Source organism: Arachis ipaensis, chromosome B8 (genome assembly GCF_059453495.1).
Source record: "Arachis ipaensis isolate K30076 ecotype BB chromosome B8, ASM5945349v1, whole genome shotgun sequence".
NCBI lineage: Eukaryota > Viridiplantae > Streptophyta > Magnoliopsida > Fabales > Fabaceae > Arachis > Arachis ipaensis.
Genome location: NC_142443.1, coordinates 4,054,801 through 4,076,283, shown reverse-complemented (window position 1 = coordinate 4,076,283; position 21,483 = coordinate 4,054,801). Strand labels below are relative to the sequence as shown.

Below are 21,483 nucleotides of genomic sequence, written 5' to 3'. Positions count from 1 at the left end.
TGGATAAGGATAAATTAAAAGAAAAAATGATAGCCACTTGCCTTATTCATTGGCCAAAATTTTCCATGCTCATGCATGAACTTTTGATAATAATTATTACTACCCTTGAATTTTACAACTCCATATAGATATATTTTGACGTTTAACCAAACTGTTGAATTAATTAAACTTAGTAACTCGAAGATCAAAACCTTCAAATTACTCAAAACTTTTCATAATTATTTAACACTTGTGAAGCAACCTTGTAGTCAAACAAATTGGCTATTTTTGTTTTAATTGGTTTTGTTTTGATATTCCCTTTACTAAAGAGTAAACTTGCAGTAGTTAAGTTACTTGTCTTACTTTATGTGGGGCAAAATATGGAAGTTGCAGCATTTAAAGATCCTGTCGTATAAATATAGTGTAATGCCACTTTTGGCCATTATTTTTTCCCAACTGTTCGGTTGCTCGGAACTCGGAAGAATGGCGGATCGGGTGAGGTAGAGGTAAGTGCAACCGGGTGAAGTAGGATGTGGACCTGAGTGCAAGCTCAAGATGAGATGATCGTCCGAGTCATCGGTGTGTTAGTGGATGGGGTTACCTGTAAGGACAATCTAATGCTAAAGTCAGTATCCATATGAAGAGACGGTCAATTAGGATATAAAAGGTGACGTACCTCTGGAGAGGGGTAAGTCCCTCTCCTTTTATACTCTAAACTCGGGTGAACTCCCTTATTTAGGCCCATCTACCTGAAAGCTTTTGCTAGCTGTCTAGGACTTCTCAGCAAGGCGTGAAGTGGCGTGCGGCGGTGCGGGTCACCTCTAAATTTGGGTTGAGTGACCTGACTGGATCGGTGGACCGTAACTAGACCCAAAACTTTCGATGGGCTGGGCCAGAATACCAAACATATTTTAATAGGTGCCAATTGTAGAAATATTTTAAATGAATTTAAAGATTTTAACATATTTCTGTAAGAATTATTTATTAAAATTGTGTTGCGTGAAATTTTTCACCCTAATAAAAAGTTATCATTTTTGCCTCCTACGAAAAATAATTAACGACAAAATTACTTTTCACCCCCTAATAAATAATTGTCATCATTCATATTTACGTATTACACATTGTGATTCACCTTTTGTAAAATAGTATTGAGTATGTACAAATAGATTCTTAAAAAAATTTATTACATTGAGGTTACTGAACTTTATAAGAATAAGACATATAAATTCCTACATTAGTCAGATTCATTATTTTTACTTGAATAAACAAATCATTAAAAGTGTGACGAAATGACCTATATATTTTAATTTTATAAATTTTAATGGCCTCAATGTACTAAATAATTTTTGAAGATGAAAACATCCTATACAAGAAATTTTTAAAGACCTATTTAACATATACTTAATACCATTTTTGTATTAATTTTAAAAAATGCAATTGTGTAGGTGTTTAACTTTGTTAAAGATAGTTGGATTGACATATTTATGAAATATGAAAAAAGGTTAACTACCAAAAATGTCTCAAAATTATTCAAACGCCGACAAAAATGCATTCGAATTTTACTATCAACAAAAAACAGTAAGTATATATTTTTAAAAAATATCTTAGAGATTGAATTTTGATATGATTTTTTATAAGCATAATTTAAAAAATGAGATATTATTATTCTTTAATTCAGAGGCATTTTTGGCGTCGCGCATTGGTGCTCTATTTAAAGATTTGTCGCTGGCCAATAGATCGCTGCATGCACAAAGTGGGATTCGAAGCCTCTGTATATAGTTTTGATATATATGTTAGTTCACTACTATGGCACAAAGTCATTATAATTTGAAGCAAAAGTTTAACCCAGCAAGTTAGGTATATGCTCCACAAAATGAGGATGAAGGGTATATTTTTGGCAAAGAGGGAAAAGAAAAAAGGCACCTACAAGAAAAAGAAAGTTGGAGGCGCGTGAAGTACACGGTGGGAGACATGATGAGTATGAAAATTTGAAAAAATTAAAAGAAAAGTTGAAGTTTGATGAGACGTGAGATATGTAAAAGAAGAGAGAGAAAGTGTGTGTTTGAACTTTGAAGTCTGAGCAAACTGATTGAGATGAAGAATCCTAACTACTAAAACAAGACGCCCACCATTGTTGCTGCCAAACAACACCCACATTTGACGTTACAGTACACGTACATGTACGTATATGTCCAGTATCAAAGTACGTAATAGTAATAATGTAAAACACTTTCATTTTTCCTTCTTCTAAATTACTCTCATACTTTTATAGTAATGCTATTAATTATCTAATAAATTTGTTTAGCTTACATGACTATATAGTATATAGACGTACACTTCTCAATTTCAATTTCATTCAATATTCATTATTATTATTAAATGAAAGGTTTGTACCTTGTAGGCTGTAACTTGCAAAAAAAAAAAGGAAAAAAGGAGGACTTTTTTTCTTTCATGGATATGGTTGGATAATTAGTTATCAGAAGTCACAAGTCACTCATTACCTTAATATCCACGTACAATACCTAATAAATTGTGTTGTGAGTTGAGTTGTCAGATTGCATTTTTTTTCTCTTTTGTGATTCATGAGGCAAGTTTGAAGAAATGCTAGATTTGGTTGTGTGAAATGAAATATGAAACAATAATAATAAGTGAAGGAGAAATAATGAATGAATATGAATAAGAAAGAAAAGGAAAAAGTGGGGGTGGGTTCTGTACTGTCTAGGGCTGTCCCCCCCACCCAACACACAGTGTTTGTTTCTCTCTCCAAAGTCCAAAAGGCACTAATACTATTACTATCTATCCATCACACATTGGCTTTTGTTGTTTGTGAGCTTCCTATGCATTTGTCCATGTCTGCTGCTCCCTCTTCTCACTACCTGCAGATGAGGGGAGGAGGGGTTAGACAATCATACTTTGAATCCCTTGTTATCATTTGATCCTCTTCTTCTTTTTTCTCTATCACTCTGTTTCTGTTCTGTTGTGTTGTGTTCTGTTTACAGTCCCATTCCTCTGCTCCTCCCCTGTTTTGTGGTGCCCCTCCAAAAACATGAATTCCCCCTTTTCTTTTTTCATGATTTGACCTCATTTCCCATTCCCATTTTCACTACACTTCCCTCTTTCTGGGTTTCCCCTTTTTAAAATCCACTTGATTACTTCCCTTCTTTATCTTCTTTTTTTCCTTTTTATATTCTTCTTGCTTTAGTTACTTACTTACTTTCACTTTGAAACCTCACAGAGAAAACCACCCAAAAAAAAAAAAACTTTTTTGTGTTCATGGAAATTGATCTGAACCATGCAGTGACTGAGGTTGAAAAGAATGCAACTTGCAATGGTGGCTGTCACAAAGAACAAGCAACTGCTTCTTGTGTGTGCTGTGTGCCATCATCATCATCATCATCATCCTCATCCTCTGCTGTGTCTTCTTCTTCGTATCTGGAGCTATGGCATGCTTGTGCTGGCCCTCTTACTTCTCTCCCAAAGAAGGGGAATGTGGTTGTCTACTTCCCACAAGGGCACTTAGAGCAAGCTGCATCTTTCTCTCCCTTCACACCATTGGAGATTCCAACACATGATCTTCAACCACAGATCTTCTGTAGAGTTGTCAATGTCCAACTACTTGTGAGTGCCCAATTCAGTGAAAACTGCATACCCTCTTTTCTGTTCATTTGGTTTTGGACTAAATTTTCATTTTTTTTTCCTGTGTATTTCTTTATCAACAGGCCAATAAGGAGAATGATGAGGTTTACACACAGGTCACTTTGCTTCCCCAAGCTGAGGTTGGTTTGCTTTTTGAAATGTTGTTTTTGAATTTTTAAGCTTCATTCAGATTTTTTGTATGAGGCTGCAATTTGGTATGTGAATTCAGTTGGCAGGGATGGGGAAAGAGCTTCTTGAGGAATTGGGAGCTGATGAAGAAGGAAATGGAAGAACACCTACAAAAACAACACCTCACATGTTCTGCAAGACACTCACAGCCTCTGATACAAGCACTCATGGTGGTTTCTCTGTTCCTCGTAGAGCTGCTGAAGATTGTTTTCCTCCTTTGGTGTGTAATATCATGCTCTTCTTAAATATGCACTCATCTTTCTAGATTTCAGTCCGAAAAAAATTGGTATCGGTATATGAACTCGTTCGATAAGCTAACTAAATTAGTATTAAGTTTTAAATTTATGGTGTTTTCTTTTGATTACAGGATTATAAGCAGCAGAGACCCTCTCAAGAGCTTATTGCAAAAGACCTGCATGGTGTGGAGTGGAAATTTCGCCATATTTACAGAGGTATTCTCAAAAAATAGAAAGAAATAAAGAAGTGTGTGTGGCTGGCTTCATATGTTGGGGATAAATTATACAGAAAGTGGATGTGGTGGTTTTTGTCAGGTCAGCCGAGGCGGCATCTACTCACTACCGGATGGAGTATTTTCGTTAGCCAAAAGAATCTTGTGTCCGGTGATGCTGTGCTTTTCCTAAGGTATGTATATGTTGATCTTGGACTTCTTAATTGGCACAAATCTGCATTGGAAACACAGCAAATGTTCTTGAAATTCTTAATGTCATGTTTGTTGCCATATTTAGCAGAAAGTAATTATCAACTGCCAAACTAAAAATATTTGGATGTAGTTAGTATTGTCCTATTTATTGGATTGGTCAAAATATGTTCTTGTCATAGTGGCTCTAAAGTACCAAACTAGCAAAATGAAATCAAAATCTACTATGTAGAACATACTTCATGTGCAGTAGAATCTTGAAGTTATTATGAGTCGGTAAACTTTAAAAGCATGAAAAATGAAGGATAATAATGTACAAATGCCTGTTGATTATATATATTTTGTAGGGGTGAAAATGGAGAATTGAGATTGGGAATCAGAAGAGCTGTTCGACCAAGAAATGGTCTTCCTGAGTCTATTGTTGGTAACCAGAGTTGTTATCCCAATTTCCTTTCTTCTGTGGCTAATGCTATATCAGCAAAAAGCATGTTTCATGTTTTCTACAGTCCAAGGTAATAGATCAGAAAGATGTTTTCTTCTGTTCTTAGTTCTTATCAATATGCAAATCCGGTCTAGGGATTAAATGTTCAGCCATTTAACTTGCTATATTGCAGGGCAAGTCATGCAGATTTTGTTGTATCCTATCAAAAGTATGCCAAAAGCATCAAGAATCCGGTGACCATTGGCACAAGATTCAAAATGAAATTTGAAATGGATGAATCACCTGAAAGAAGGTCAACAGTGGCAATAGCTATGAATATTTTAGCTGCATATCTCTCATGAAAATTTGTATCCTGTGAGGAACATGAATCAATCTTCTTACCTTGCAGGTGTACTAGTGGTATAGTGACTGGAATGAGTGATTTGGATCCATACAGATGGCCTAAATCAAAATGGAGGTGCTTAATGGTACATTTTCAGTTTTGCTTGAACTATGCACCATGTTTTCCCCCCAAACATTTTCTCTAAGTTTACTGCTTTGATATCCAACAGGTCAGATGGGATGAGGATATGGAGACTAATCATCAGGATCGAGTATCTCCATGGGAGATCGATCCTTCGGCTTCTCTCCCTCCATTGAGTATGCAGTGTTCCCCAAGGCTGAAGAAACTGCGGACAGGTCTGCAGGCTGCATCATCCAGTCACCTCATCACTGGTATGACTGTTAATCAAACAAATGATGATATTATATATATGGCCAAGTAGTAATCACCCCCCTAATTTTCATGATGGCGGCAGGAGGCACTGGGTTTATGGACTTGGAGGAGTCTGTAAGATCGCCCAAGGTCTTGCAAGGTCAAGAAAATACAGGTTTTATGTCCCTATATTTTGGACGTGACACAGTAACTAAGCAGCCAGGTTTTGAGATCAGTTCTCCCAATCATCCGAATCTTGCATCGGCCGGAGCAAGAAAGATGACTGCTGCTGAGCTTATGAGGGTTCACCCTCCTACATATGCAGGCTTCGTGGAACCTAATAATAGGTTTCCGAGGGTCTTGCAAGGTCAAGAAATATGTCCACTAAGGTCCCTGACAGGGAAGGTTGATATAAACCTCGGTGCTTGGGGTAATAAACCAAGTAGTGCAAGTTGCACAACTTTCAACCTGCATCAAGCTACCAGACCAAAATTTGATTCTTTAGGATCAGAAGTCCTTCAAACTGCATATTTTCCTTATGGTGATATTCACAAAGCTGGTCATGGTAGCAGCATGTTGTGCTCTAAACCGTCGAGTTTCCAAAGAGATATTGCGCCATTTAACACTCCTCTGACTCAGGCAGGGATAATTAGAAATGAAATTGGAAGGTCTGGCCCTTCAATCATGCATGAGCAGAAGCTGCCGGAGAATGTTTCCGTGGTTTCTTCTTTAGGGGGAAACAGCATGAGGATGCCAGTTCCGGATGAAGAGAATCTCAAGGGGAAGATAAATGGATGTAAACTATTTGGAGTTGCCTTGTCTGGAGAAACTACCACCCAAAACGCTAAAAGGAGCTGCACAAAGGTGAGCGATGATAGGTAGCAACAGAGTTATATTATGATATGCCAACTTTTTCTCTTACTTTGACAAATTTGGCCAACCAATATAACATACACTGAATGAAGGTTCACAAGCAAGGCAGCTTAGTTGGAAGAGCTATCGATCTCTCAAGATTGAGCAGCTACACTGATCTCTTCACTGAACTTGAGAGACTCTTTGGCATGGAAGGCCTACTAAGAGATCCTGATAAGGGATGGAGGATCCTGTACACCGACAGCGAAAATGACATCATGGTTGTCGGGGATGACCCATGGCAGTAAGTACTCCCCTTCCTTAACTAAACATCTGTATATAAAGGAAAATGCTGTTTATGCCACCTTACTCAACTTAACGTGTGTTCCATTTACAACATTCGTGTGCAGTGAGTTCTGCAATGTGGTATCAAAGATTCATATATATACACAAGAGGAAGTGGAGAAGATGACAATTGGGATTATCAGTGATGATACACAGAGCTGTTTGGAACAGGCACCAGTCAATATGGAGGCTTCTAAGTCTTCCTCGGTGGGTCAACCAGATTCTTCCCCAACAGTAGTTAGAGTCTAGTGTCCGTGTTCGGGGTTGCCTTTTTGTGTTTGCCCTCTTCTTTTCCTTTATTTGCAATATAATTGAATGCAATTTTCATCTGTTGATGCAAAGATTGATTACTACAAGATGCGTTAGAGAACTGAATTATGTAATAAGGCCGTTATTTACCGCTGAAGCGTTAACTAAGGTTGACATACTCTGAAATAATAATCTTAGGCTCCGGGTCCAATATAACAACGCAATATGGAGAACAATCTAGGACCTGACCAAGTGCGAACCTAGTACCATTAACCACTGTCCGTGATCCCGGTGATTTAGGATATATTCATTTTTCACAAAACTATTTTATTTTTCCTGGTTTCGTTTCTTATTTCTGGCCTTCAGGCTCAAAGCCATCCAATGAGTACGAAAGAACCTTTTTTTAGTTAGGCCCAAGAATCAAGGTGGAGGCATTGCTTCGTTCATTTTCTTCGGAGAGGAGGCAACAGAATAGCAGTAACTAGCAAGCCAGATTGGTGAGTGAACTTTTGGACTTCAATGCTTGCCTCCCCTGCTCTGGTTCCATGCCACTTTAACTTGCACACTGTTCGATGGCCAAACAATTCAAGTCGGAAGAAACTCAAGAAATATGTTCTTCAAACAGAGACCATCAATTTCAAGGAGAGAGTACCACTTAATCACTTATCTACCAGTTTCCTTTACAAACGGGTAAATCATATATTACAAAATTGGGCATATAGCTGGGGGTGATTGAGATAAACCTACTTCTGAATTCTGATATTTTACTAGAGAATCCGATGGCTATACATTTACAGGTAATTTGCTCTCAGCAGAGCCAAAATTGAAGATAAAATATTCTCAATGCAGAACTCCCCACCATATCAAAATGAACTGCGTCCATCCAGACAATGTAGCATGCCTAGTTGACAACACGAATTATATAGCCTGCGACGGACCTGTCATCATGTGTTGTAAGGACAATTTGAATATCAAATGTCAAGAATTGAGAATCTTTATAGCAACATCTTTACCAAAAATACACCCGGAAGGCAAAACATTGGATGGGCAAATTTGTAGCTAGTAAGTAGATTCCTTCACATTCCCTCATCAACTTCCATTTCCTGAGCACCAATATCGCTGCTCAGCTTTCTTCAGTTTCTAAATGCAAAATATGGTGTTTAGAAGGGCCTCATCTTAATTTATTATTATATACACAATGTCTAATGCCTCTACTCAGAATCTGAATCAATAGAAAGATACAAGTGGGGCCTTACTGAACGTTTTTGGCGGGGAAACGAGAATGGGCTGTCAGATCTTGGCCTACTTGCTTTGTCAGATCTAGCATCATTCATACCAAGAAGCAAAGAACCTGGCATGAGAAGGAACAATGAGTTGAGGAGAACGGGCCAAAACATAAATCTATACTGCATTCAAAATGACCAACTTAGAACAGGCACACAACCCCGATAATGTAGTGTTGAAATACAATTGTGCATGTAATTTTTCATTGATTTGGAGCAAAATAAGGGAGCATAGCAGGAGACAGGAACTAGGGCAGGACACAGTTACATCTATGTAAAAAGCAGAGGAACAAAGTGACGAGGCAAAAGAACCGTCTTATGGAAGAGAATTCCTAGGAATTTCTCTTTTTACTAATAATATATATTTTTACACTGCATAACTTGAAAATGGGCAGGATACTAACCACCACAGGGTGTGTGTATCTATACTTCCTGATCCAGAGGGCAAGTTGAACAAAATGCCTTCCTCAGCTAATGACATAGTGCTATATAATGAAAGAGTTTGCAAGAGAAACCGTGACAAAAAAATATATACAAGATTTAACAAAAGTAACAAACCAGTATCTGTCAATGTGTCTGTTGCACCTCCTCTGGATGTAGCCTGCGATCTGGAATTCAACCCACTGGGGACAGAACCATTACCATTACTTCCACCAGCACCACCTCCAAGCCTAAGAGAGATCCAATCATCAGTGCACACACCATTTGACACATCTGCCTGTTCTCTTGATTCATGCTGCACAGATGATTCCAGTGGTGTTGTTGGAAGAAAAATCTTAAGTGAGGGATCTTCTCCAGCAAATGCCAGAGGATTGTCTACCAAACCACCAACCAAACCACCATTTAAATCAGCATCAGATCGACCTGCAGAGGAATCCTGTATCAAAGAATTGGATTCCAAAGCAGAAGTATCTGAAGCTAACGTATAACCATTTAAATCACCATTCTGCAAGTGGACCAATGCATCCGAGACATCTGCATCTGAACTAAATAACTGGAATCCTGAGCCAGCCTGAGTTCCTGAAGGCAATGACCAGATGGAAGAAGGCATCCCAAAATCATCTTCATTGGGGTTACTGAAGAGCCCTAAGCATGGATTTCCACCAAGATTGTGATCTGTATATGAATCAATAATTCCAGGCTGTGGCATTGAGTAAATATCAGTATCAGCGGCACCAGTGTCGTTATTTTTATACTCAATTGTAGAAGATACCAATATATCATTGTCATCTTCTGAATCAGAGAGAACAATAACTTCTGCATCAGCTGCCAGAGCAGAAGGGTTAGGTACAGTATATCCATAAGCTGAATCAACATTATTGTGAGGCACTGAATCCATCTCAATCCCATTGGTAGGAGAATAATCAATATGCCCACCGACACCCTGATTTACACTAGGATCATCACCTTCCCGACCACTTACAGTGTCACTGCTGCTCATTGGTATAACCACATGATCATGATTTCCAAAATCTTTGTTCAATCCATTGCCAGATGAGGTATTTGTGTCCTCAGGTTTGCTGAATACCCAAACTCCATCATGATTCTTCTTCATGCCAATTCTTAGACCAGTTGGAGTGTCTGAAACATCTTCCTGTTTGAGCTTTAAAGCCTCCATTCCATTGACTTCTCCACTGGTAGAAAGAGCCAGGGATCCATCAGGACAGTGCCATTGAACAAGATTCCCTAACTCCCGGTGTTCACTTTCACTCTTAGCCTTGGCACGCCAATAACCATCAGGCTTCACCTCAATTTCAGTAACATCTTCCCCACAATTTCTCATCTGTACCAGCAAATCAATGTAAATAATTATAAGTTCATCTCATATAAACTTTAGGAAGAGAGAAATAAAGATTAAGGGGGGTAAAAGACCTACCATAGAAGTTATCCGATTAAAATAAGGGTCAATAATGATATCCTCCAATGCATAGTTTTTAAGACATATGGGACATTGCCACTGCAGAAACAATTAATGCTTCATCATACATACTATAAAAAATATACTTCTATGTGGAGGATGTCATACAAATCATGGGCCAATTTGAGGATCTTACCTTCCTTGAGCGTTGATTCATTTCCACAAAAATTTCAAGATCAAAGCAACCCATGTGAGCACAAGGTTTGAATCTTCCTGCAACCCTCATTCTTGAACCACTCATCTATAAAGTTCACATGCATAAAAAAAATGTCAAGATTTGTGAAAATGACCAGCAAAACTTCAAGGATTAATAAAAAACTGTCCAATACTTGAAAGCCTTACTGGACAACGAAGGTTGATGGTAAAAGTATCTGAGACCACTTCCAAATCACTGTCACTGTCAGCATTATCATCTGCATTTCCACCCCCAACACGAGAACATACACGTGCAAGAGCATCTTCAAAACGCTCCCCATCAGACTCCTTGGGAATTGTGTTTAGGATCTAGAAAACGGAGACTCAAATCCTTTAATATAAAGGCACATACAGATAACATTTGGAGAAAGGATATAATTGATCAGAAAGTTAAGACTACGTAAGAAATGTTCTATCAACTATCAGTCTATCTCAATTCCAGTAAGGAATCATACCATTATATGGTAATAGGAAATAGGAAAATAAGCAACCATACGGAGACTCAAATCCTTTAATATAAAGGCACATACAGATAACATTTGGAGAAAGGATATAATTGATCAGAAAGCTAAGACTACGTAAGAAATGTTCTATCAACTATCAGTCTATCTCAATTCCAGTAAGGAATCATACCATTATATGATAATAGGAAATAGGAAAATAAGCAACCATATAATGCAATCTACCTGTTGCAAGCTACGCCTTTTAACAATACGGACCCCTAAACAGAAAATGCGAGCATCACAGCCTGTTAAGGAAATCTTATTAATTCCGTCTTTTGTATATGGCGTGATCTGACAAGGAAGAAATAAGGAAATTCAATGAAACTTGTAAAATTAACACTTCAGAAAACCTTGGACTAAACCTAGCACCCAGGAGGAAAATATCTCCATGTAAAATACAAGACAGAGATTAAATGACTGCAGGAAATTCTGAGAAGTTACAACCATACTGAAAATAAACTTACAATTGGGCCATCATCACGGCCGTTAGCCCCGAGCAGTTGTGAACCAGGTCGGTTAATCACACGAACAGGAACACCTACATGTACCATACTCAAATCAATAAAAACAAAATGCAGATGCAATCAAATTCACCAATTCTTCAAACAATGTTTCTGTTGCACTAAGTAATTATGTACCTCTGATCACACGAGTAGCATGAAAGCTAAAACAATATCAACTTTCTGAACCAATTCAAAAAAACAGACAACAGAGAGAAGATTGTGACTAGAAATCATACCATTGACCTGCAGGTCTGTATATTGTGGCCATTGCATCCTATATGAAACTTTGTCGTTCAGCAGCATGCACCAGGCCTACAAACGACACTTGGCTTATATCAACAAACTAACTTAGGTAAAAGGTTGCCCATTAACTTACTATAACTAAAAAATAACCAACCTGAACATCAAATTCTGGTCTTGATACCAAGTCTTTGTCTGCCCTTGTAAGTTGAAATGTTCTATCCACACTCTGCACTGGGTTGGCTCTGAATAATTCAAAGAGAAATATGGTCAAATCATTCAAGCAACACCAACAATAACCGAGTTTTGTCCCACGAAGTGGGGTCAAGCCCTTCAAGCAGAAATTTTTCAAAGGGTATATTTTCATCTCAGACAAACAAATACAATGCTCAAACAGCCTTATCTATTGCACACAACATAAAAAGGAAATAGCACTAATATTATGATCATTTCTAATAGCCAAGGTTGTCAAACTCGCGAGTCTAAGTAAACTCGTGGAGTTGACCTAGACTCGACTCGCGAGTTAACTCGTAGACTCATACGAGTTCACCTATTATGAAATATATATATATACATACTCAATTCTAACCCTTCAAAATTAATAATATCAATCTTAAAAGCACATAATAAATTAAAATAATAGCATACATTATAACAAATACTTTAAAATACACATTCAAATCCTCTATAATTATTCTTATACAAATACAACATAGAACACACGAAATTAAAAATTCTAAATCTGTAATACTAAATCTTTAGTTGAACATTGAACAATATCAAATAATCAAATTAACTCTAATCAAAATAATTAATTACCAATCAGCCATGAATGGATGAACCATCTGGCCATCTAACATAAACGATAAGCAATAGGCTAAAATTAGAAGCAATAAAATTTAAAAAGCGAAAAGAAAAACTAAATCAAGAAGCAAAAGCTCAAAGAAAGGGCAAAAGGCATACAAAAAAATGGAGGATACAGAAGAAAAGAAGGGGCAAAGTCCCAACAACAACAGCAGATCGAAGACAAGGGTGCAGCAGCAGCACGAAACAACGGCGACAAATAGTCATGGATTTCAAGACGGTGCAAACCAGAGCAGAGATAGGACTGCAGTGAACGGTGATAGCACGATGGAGTTGCGGATAGTGGAGATGTGAAGAAATACAAAGCAGAGGGCAACATAGGTAAAATTCACAAAGACAATGGCGCAAATCAGAGCAGAGGTAGTAGATGCAGTCGAACAACGGCAGCTCGACGAGGAATGGCAACTACGGCAGAACATGGAGAAAGTGAGACTTGAGAGAAACGACGCAGATGAGTGAGTTGTGAGTGAGTTTTCTTTCATTCTTTGGGAGTGTTATCGTAACCCTAATAAAAAAAAAAGTGTTTCTTTGGTTTCAAAATGACGCTTTTTTTAGCCAAAATGAAGAAAGACACAAACTCGCTAACTCGGTCCTAGACTCACGAGTTTGTTCGAGTTTGACCGAGTCTAGCCGAGTTTACTCATGATAGAGTCTATGCTCGAGTCAACTCGATTCCATATCTAAACTGAGTTAACTCGAGAGTTTGACAACAATGATAATAGCACAAAAGATAAATGTTAGTTGTTACAATCCCTTCAAACAGAACAATGTCTTAAATATAAAATATCAATAGAAAGCAACTAAAACTGGAAAGAAAAAATATATGCATGAACTTGTGTTCAAGATCGAAACAGATAATATTTCCCAATCTCTAGGCGGCATAAAGCAATAAGAAATTTATTTCTGTTCAATAGAAACTTGAACAATCAGACAAATTATGTCTATCTTCAGCACATCCACACAAGGCACTCACCCATCAGTTGGAATATGGGTTGTAGTCAACTTCACAGGAAACATAGGGGTGGCCACTGAAACCCAAAACCTGTAATGGGGAAAAAAAAGAGCAGAAAACAGATATTTGAGTGGCTCAGTGCATTTGGAGAAATGGAGTTTATCATTTATTTTCTACATTTTTCTATTCTAGTGAGGGGGTAATCTCCATTGTTATTATCAGTTAAATTGATTCCTATTGTAAACCAACACATGCACTAGAAAATACTAACACACAATTGCTCTTAAAGTAAAAATGTATACGCGGAACTAAATTACGAAGAAAAATACTTTCAAACAACAAATTCCGATCCCAAATAAGCTAAAATATCAAGGAAACAAATCTTACGGATCTGCACGAGTGAGTCGACAGAGTTCACAGTAAAATTTTTGAGGAAGGGGTGGAATTGGTTCCATAGGTTTCTCTGGAATAATAACACAGTTAATGTGCTGCCACACATGGCATCTTGTATCCTCACACTGCAATAAAATAAGAGTAAAGAATATAAATATCTAAGTTGTAATTGCAGAGTTGTGAAAAGTACATTCTATTGACGAAATAATGTGGCTGAGCGTCAATGAAATTGTATGCCATTGCAAGAAAGTGGATAAAGTTTTACACATTAGGAGGAACAAAGAAACATCTTGAACATTACATTACACCTTTATCAGTGGATCAGTTTCCAACGAACTACCACAAAGACACCGAATCTTTGTTTCTTCCTGAAAGATCTCATCAACTTCACCTTTAATTTTAACATTACTGACATCTGGGGAGGAACCCTGTCCCTTTGATGCTAAATCAATGGCCCCAGATACCTGCAATTTTCTGTTCAAAAAGGAAATACAAAACATCAAGAAAGAAAAATAATAAAGCTGGGAACATGAACGGCAGTAGACTTATCCAAAATCAGACCTAAAAATCAAATCACCAAATCATGTCAGAACTGTGATCTACAACTTTTGCTACACTAAGTTTATCTGAAGCATATGAAAAGGCATATATATGAACACTTACCTAAAGGTATCATCCACTAATTTTGCCACCTGTTCTTTCCCAATAGCATTCTTCTTAGCCCAGATTTTGGAAGCTGGAAGGGAACAAGTATCTCAGTTAACAGGAAAATGAATGATTATTTTTATAAAAAAAAAAAGAGAATATCATTACGACAGAGAGAAGTATCGTTAGAACAAGGCTGGGTGACAAGAAATTAAGAAAAAGCTCAATTTCATAAAAGTAAGAAGGAATATTTTTTTAGCAAAAGAGAAAATTCACTGCGGTTTAACAGGATACCCTGTAACTTTAACCGAAGAAAAAAAGGGAAAAAGAAGAGGACAAAGAAGAAGCTACAACTGACCATCAGAAAGAAGGTATCATCAGACAAATAAAACACGAAACCTCCGCAACACATCTACACTCGAGAATTTAGCTAATAACTATATTATGCAGATATAGTCTAAAACTTCCAGCATATAAGCTTCTCACCGGCCAAACAGGGACATTATGAAAATTTAAAAATTAAAGACTTCAAGGTAGAATTAGAAACAAAGGTTGAGACATGTGGTCGTGTGTGCCAGTGTGCATCATAAAGATAGAGTAGGGTCTTACCCTGTTCATCTGAGAGAATAGACAATATCCTATCAATGAGATCCTGCAGAAAATAAAACATCGAAATAATTATATTTTTTATAATTGCCAATGCCAGAATCAGTAATATTTTTTCTTATCTGACCTGCTTCTTTCCCTGCTTTGAAAGTCCCAATTGAGTGAGCACATCTTTGAGCTCTTTTATGCGAAAAGAATTCAATTTTTCCTACAAGAGATGTCACTCAATCATAAAAGTAGAACAGCATTTCAATTTATAGTGTGCAGGTTCACAACAATTGCAATGAAGAATAATTATAACCTATACCAGACATCCCTTTTCTTTCGTCAGAAGTAAGCCAAGTAACCAAAAGACCAAAAAAATCCAATCAATGAAAACAAGCCACACACTAAACTTGGCAGAGGGGCCAAATAAAACAAATTCACCATCCATGCAAATCAGTTCTTTAATAAAACGAAGTTTGCTCCATCTGCATTAAAAACATTTTTTACCACTACAAATTTCAATTCCACAATAACACTACGCAAAAGCAAACTACCACAGTACAATGCTACACTGAAAGAGACTTCAACAAGAAGTATCGTCGAAAAACAACAATGAACACGTAAAATCGTTATCCTAATATACCTTACAACTAGATACCAAGTCCATTTGTTCACGGAATCTTCAGCAACAGTCGGCAAGCAAAAGCCACGTAAGTTAGGCCATACTGGCAGCAGCAGCAACCGATCCTACACAAAATCAAATAAACGAAGCAAAAACAAAGATGAAAGGAGTTCAATTAAGCATGTCAACGTTGAATTGCAGGTGAAAATCAGGTGAAATTGAGCTGAAACGAGGGAATGGAAGCAGAGAGAAGTGATCGCGAAATAGAGAGAAAGGGGAGAACGGAATGACGGTTAGGGTTTTGAGAGCTCACGAAGACTGAGTGCACGTCTCTGTGTAGTGGCGGTACTGTGTCCGTGTCTGTGCTGCTATCGTTTTTTGTGTTTTGGTTGGTATCGTTTTTTGACCCACAGCTCAGTCTTAGTCTCTTTACTATACTCGCAAAATGTGGACCTAATGGCACATCATCCAATCCACTTTATTTTACGAGAACATGTCCGGGTTATGTTTCAATACGCTCGCGTCTACCATGCGGACCTAATCTTCATTTAGAATATTTTTTTCCTAAAATTTGTCAAAATTTTAAAAATGTTCATAAATTTTATTTAATTTTAATTATATTTTCTAAAGTTTTTTATTTGAATCAAATATATTTTTTACCTTACTTTCTAGAAAATTTAGGATCGATTCAATAATAACTAAATTTTAGGATAAATTACTTTAATAAACTAAGTCTATTCGAAAATTACTCAGATCCTCCAAAACGAAAAAGGCTACCTGAATGTCCCAAGTTACATTTTTATATAAATTTAATCTATTAAATTCGATTTATGCAAACTGGTACTAAATCGAATCCATTAGATTCAAATTGCATGCAAATGGACATCGGCTATAAATCGAATCTAATAGCTTCGAATTAAATACACACTAAATCGAAATAATGAGATTTGATTTGTATATGCATGTAAATCAAACCAATTGAGTTCGATTTATAATGAAACTTGGCCAATTTTAGTATTTATTACACTAAGGGGAGTAAATCGAATGCACTTAATTCGATTTATACAATATTGACGTTTATAAATACGAGCTCATCGTGAAATTTTCACCATAGTGAGATTCACAATGGTTAGTGATGAGAGTTTTGTAACTCTTGTGCACTATAGAGGGTTCATTAAGAACAAACACGACCAGGTATTAAGTTTACTAATAAGGAACCGTTGAGTGTTTTTTCTCAAACCTTCGACGAGTTTTGCTGAGTTTAAGGATACTATACTCCGAAAATTAGGTATGCTTGGCGTCAAACGAGTGGAGAAGTCGTTCTATAGAATCCCCATATCCATGTTACGTGATGATGTGAAGTATAATTCATTTGTTATTGGCAGTGAGGAAGACTTGCAAGTTCTGCACCATTGTCGCCGTCAGTTTTTCGAGGTGAGGACTCCGAAACTGTTGGCTAAGCTTGTAGATGTGGTATCTAGTTCTGGAGGTTCGAATCAAAATCCTCAATCCTCAGGACATCCAGCCTGCTCTAGTGTCATGCTTGTTGGTGCCTCGTCGGTTGCACTGGTCATTGCACTTGAGGAAGGTTTGGTAGCTTCTCCTTCCTTTGCATTCAATCTAAACTGCAGTGGTGATGCCGGAGTTGGTGAGACTGGATAGTTGGGGGAGGTAGCATTTGCAACACCCGGTTCTCCTACAACGGTCCCGGTCTTTGGAGAGGTTGCAGTACCCGATGGAGGGTTGAGGATGCACTGCATGATGATGATGATGTGGATCCCGCCACAATAGCGGATGATAGTGACGATGACACACCACGGTCGACTCCAGCTGTGGGTAGGGGAGCATCTAGTTCAGGTACTAATCAGTTCCCCCATAATTCTCAGCTTTGGACTTGAATGCCATGGCACCTCAACGGAATCCGGGAGTACCTGTTGGGTTCGGTGCTAGAGAGACACAAAATACATGAGTTATATATGAATTTCAAGTTGGTCAGCAGTTTCAAGATAAAGAATAAGTCGTGTTAAGCGTGAAGACTTATAGCATTCGTCGTGGGGTTGAGTACAAGGTATTGGAATCTGATAATCGCAAGTACTATGGCAAGTGCAAGGAGTTTGGCAGCGGGTGCGCATGCTCATTTGGGTTAGCCTCCGCCAGCGCAGTGGTATTTGGGAGGTAAAACAATACAATGGTCCTCATATTTGTCTAGACACATTTATATCTAGTTATCACATGAAGCTTGATTATCATGTCATATCGGTCTCCATATTGTCCATGATTAGAGCTGATGTTGTCGTCTCGATCAAGGTACTGCATAATGGCACAGAGGCACACTTCGGGTTCAAACCGACTTTCAAGAGGGTTTGGATGGCTAAACAGAAAGTTGTGGCCCAGATTTACGGAGATTGGGAGGAGTCATACAATGACTTGCCACGATGGGTATTGGGTATTCAAATCACGATGCCAGGTAGTGTTGTGGTGTTAAAGACGAGTCCTGTGTGGGTTGGTGGGCAGGTAGATGACTCTGCAGCTTATTTCTATCGGCTTTTCTGGACATTTTTACCGTGTATTGAGGCATTTCGACATTGCAAGCCATTGGTCAGTGTGGACGGTACCCACCTATATGGGAAATACGGCAGTACACTATTGGTTGCAATTGCACAGGACGGCAACTCGAACATTATTCCTATTGCATTTACACTTGTGGAGGGGGAGAATGCAAAGTCGTGCTCATTCTTTCTATCTCACCTATGACAGCATGTGACCCCTCAACCGCAAATACTTGTCATATCAGATAGGTACAATGTGATAAATCCTGCATTGGAAGCTTCTTACGGTGGCTGGCTTCTGCCTATTGCATATAGGGCTTTTTGCATCTGACACGTGGCTGCAAATTTCGCACTGAGTTTCAAGGGAAAGGATGCACGGATGTGGTTAGTGAATGCTGCTTATGCCAAGACCAAGGTCGAGTTTCACTACTGGTTTGACATTCTTCGTGCCGAAGATCTTGCTTTGTGCGACTGGGCTAATCGGATTGACTATGCATATTGGACTCAGCATCGAGACAAAGGTCGGAGATTTGGGCACATGACTACGAATATATCTGAGTGTGTGAACTCGATACTAAAGGGTGTGAGGAACCTTCCAGTCCGTGCGTTGGTGAAGGCCACTTACGAGAGATTGGCCGAGCTATTCATCTAGAAAGGCAGAGAGGCCGAGGCATAGTTAAGAATCGGGCAACAGTTTTGTCAGCATCTGATTAAGGCAATCGAGGCAAATCTGAAGACCTCAAGGTGTTTCACGTGACTTTGTATGACAGAAACAACTTAGAGTTTACTGTGATAGAGACCACTCCGACAGAGAGTTTTTCACTGGGCACATACAGAGTATTCCTCACTGACCAAACATGTGATTGCGGCTATTTTCAGGTACTTTACTATCCATGTCATCATGCCTTGGCTTGCTGTGCATATGCACGCCTGACCTGGTCCACCTACATACACGAGGTGTATCACCTTAACTCCATGTTTGATGTTTATCACCTGGGGTTCACACTTCTAATTCCGGAGGGGTTTTGGCCGTCGTATGATGATCCAACCGTCATACCTGACCCGGCCAAAAGACGTGCATCTGAGGGGCGCCCCAGGACCACCAGGATCCGGACTACCATGGACGAAGCTGACCCGAACAAGCTCAAGAGATGTGGGCTTTGCAGACAGCCTGACTATACACGTAGGATGTGTCCCCATGGAGGAGTGACACTCGGTTCTGCATCTGCCAATAATGTGTAGGGTTCACTTCATTTATTGTATCATATTATCTTTTACCTGGTATTTATTCACCGCTATATGGTTTCACTTTAACGTTACTGTAGTGTGTTTAGTGTTTAATTTAAAAACTATCACTTCTTGTGTTTTAACGATGTTTAATGTTATTTTACCAGGGATACTTTATGTTAAAGTTGGTTTGTTTGAACAATTTGTTTCACTGCATGTGGACTCGTATTTTACTAAAGATACATTGTATAATGTTGACTAACGAACTCATCTAAAACTAAATACATAACATAACATGTATTACATGTTTTACTAAAGTAATTTTTCATGACATCACATAACATAACAAAATATGGATTACATGTTCTACTAAAGTCCTGTTAGTAATTCTTCACGACATAACATAACTACAAACCGAAATACATAACTAGCCAGCATACATAACTAAAACTGAATACACAACATAGAATTGGAAAGACATGAAATACATAAAACATGATACTAAATAGTCACATATTAATCCTCAGAGCAGATGCGATCCGGTGAAGCACCGTCGAGGACACCTGACCTGCCGAACTCTCTGCGCCAGAGGGACCTCGTCCTCCTCACCGTCGCCACCGTCGCCACCGTCGTCGCTGTCTCCCTCCTGGGGGCAAACTCCGGTGTGCCAGCCTGTGCTATGGATGGACTAGGATGTGATGTACTAGGTGCTGGGAACGCAGAGGGGGTATCCCGCCCAATGCAAATGTGTCGTCCACAGATCTGGAAGAAGACTCATTCAGGTCCACATCAACCCGAGCCTAGGATCCAACTATCGGAGACCTGCGTCTGGCCAACTCATCCTCTTGCATGATCATGCTGATCTCATCAAAGAAATGTGACCCACCAAACTCCGCATCAAGGCCCTCATTGCCCATAAGCTCAGACAGCATCTGACCTGGGCTAATGTACGTCTGATGCTCAGCCAGAGTGCCAGACTGTCGTCACACGTATGAACCCTGACGAAGTAGTCTCTAAATTTGCGACCACAGACATTGCCGCCTGTGTCATGTCCCCCACGCACTCCACCTCCTACATGGCTCCCCTCCTATCTCCCAGGCTGACCATGACCGATATCTCCCCTAAACCCACCATCGCCAAAACCACCACCTCCACCATGGTGTCCCCCTAAACCCCCTAAACCACCACCACCTCCGCTCCTATCATTGTACCCTCCACCACCGGCACCACCTCCTCCACCTCTATGACTATCATCGCTGCCTCCGTCATCGCCGTTACCACTATGTACACTTCACCGTGAGCTTGTCGATACAGTTTGTAGGAGGCAAAACACCCAACAGTTCCTCAAACCATACCCACATTGGCCGCCCCCTAAATATGTTGCGTAAAGTCCGTAAGGCATCCACTGACATACTGACCGTCGATCGGGAGCCCTAACTGGTATACCACACCCTGGAGCGTGATCGTGCACTCCCTAAATGACATGTGAAAAAGTGTGCGTCTTAGGATGCCATCTCTCCACTAATGCGCTAACTAATGGCTCGTCCAGTCGAAAGCATGTCTCGTTCACTCTCGCAAGATAGTATAAACCTGCCATCTGCAAGTAGGAAACGATCCTATCATCTAACGGCACACCGTGTTGCTGTCTCATGCTGCTGATGCAGCGATGGAGCTGCACAAAGATAGAAAAAATCTTATCACAACCATCACAATACAATTTTCAATGCATGAAAAACATGAAAATGATAAACATGGTATGCTCTAACTTCAAAAACTTGTTTATAATATCGCCCAAATTTTAGTAATCGAACCAAACACAAAATCCTAAATAACTCATGAACAAATTCCATTAAAATAAAACCAAAAACAGAAAGCATTTAGTCCCACACGTTTACAGAGAAAATACAAAAAATGATTAAAATACTGAAAAAATCTAACATATCCTAACATCTCT

The 21,483-nt window shown here is 38.8% G+C and overlaps 3 protein-coding genes across 7 annotated transcripts; 2 read left to right on the top strand and 1 right to left on the bottom strand.

The window, feature by feature from the left end:
- Positions 1-2,781: 2,781 nt before the first annotated feature.
- LOC107612650 (auxin response factor 4) lies at positions 2,782-7,201 on the top strand. The gene is made up of 12 exons (XM_016314347.3): positions 2,782-3,597; positions 3,699-3,755; positions 3,845-4,024; positions 4,172-4,256; positions 4,356-4,446; positions 4,810-4,974; positions 5,077-5,196; positions 5,293-5,371; positions 5,456-5,618; positions 5,702-6,462; positions 6,564-6,754; positions 6,861-7,201. Exons 1-12 carry the CDS (start codon positions 3,253-3,255, stop codon positions 7,042-7,044), a joined length of 2,421 nt encoding a protein of 806 aa, XP_016169833.1. The 5' UTR covers positions 2,782-3,252; the 3' UTR covers positions 7,045-7,201.
- A 478-nt stretch (positions 7,202-7,679) lies between these two features.
- On the bottom strand, positions 7,680-16,200 carry LOC107612649 (E3 SUMO-protein ligase SIZ1). 5 transcript variants are annotated; one of them, XM_088496161.1, is made up of 20 exons: positions 16,067-16,191; positions 15,775-15,878; positions 15,274-15,354; positions 15,150-15,192; positions 14,559-14,631; positions 14,204-14,369; positions 13,890-14,020; positions 13,524-13,592; positions 11,844-11,931; positions 11,683-11,758; positions 11,408-11,481; positions 11,127-11,234; positions 10,588-10,749; positions 10,382-10,486; positions 10,204-10,284; positions 8,886-10,110; positions 8,732-8,798; positions 8,301-8,395; positions 8,058-8,184; positions 7,680-7,982 (listed from the first exon to the last, which is right to left on the bottom strand). In XM_088496161.1, the coding sequence occupies exons 2-18, from the start codon at positions 15,796-15,798 to the stop codon at positions 8,371-8,373; spliced, it is 2,598 nt and encodes an 865-aa protein (XP_088352287.1). In that variant the 5' UTR covers positions 15,799-15,878; positions 16,067-16,191; the 3' UTR covers positions 7,680-7,982; positions 8,058-8,184; positions 8,301-8,370. The 5 variants fall into 5 exon arrangements, with proteins under 5 accessions (XP_088352287.1, XP_088352288.1, XP_088352289.1 ...); XM_088496162.1 differs by lacking the exon at positions 8,732-8,798 and having other exon boundaries at positions 8,886-9,191; positions 9,270-10,110; XM_088496163.1 differs by lacking the exon at positions 8,732-8,798 and having other exon boundaries at positions 7,680-7,971; positions 8,886-9,191; positions 9,270-10,110.
- Positions 16,201-17,043: 843 nt separating this feature from the next.
- On the top strand, positions 17,044-18,507 carry LOC148547033 (uncharacterized). Its single transcript, XM_088495260.1, has 3 exons — positions 17,044-17,341; positions 17,416-17,610; positions 17,963-18,507. The coding sequence occupies exons 1-3, from the start codon at positions 17,044-17,046 to the stop codon at positions 18,505-18,507; spliced, it is 1,038 nt and encodes a 345-aa protein (XP_088351386.1).
- Positions 18,508-21,483: the final 2,976 nt, after the last annotated feature.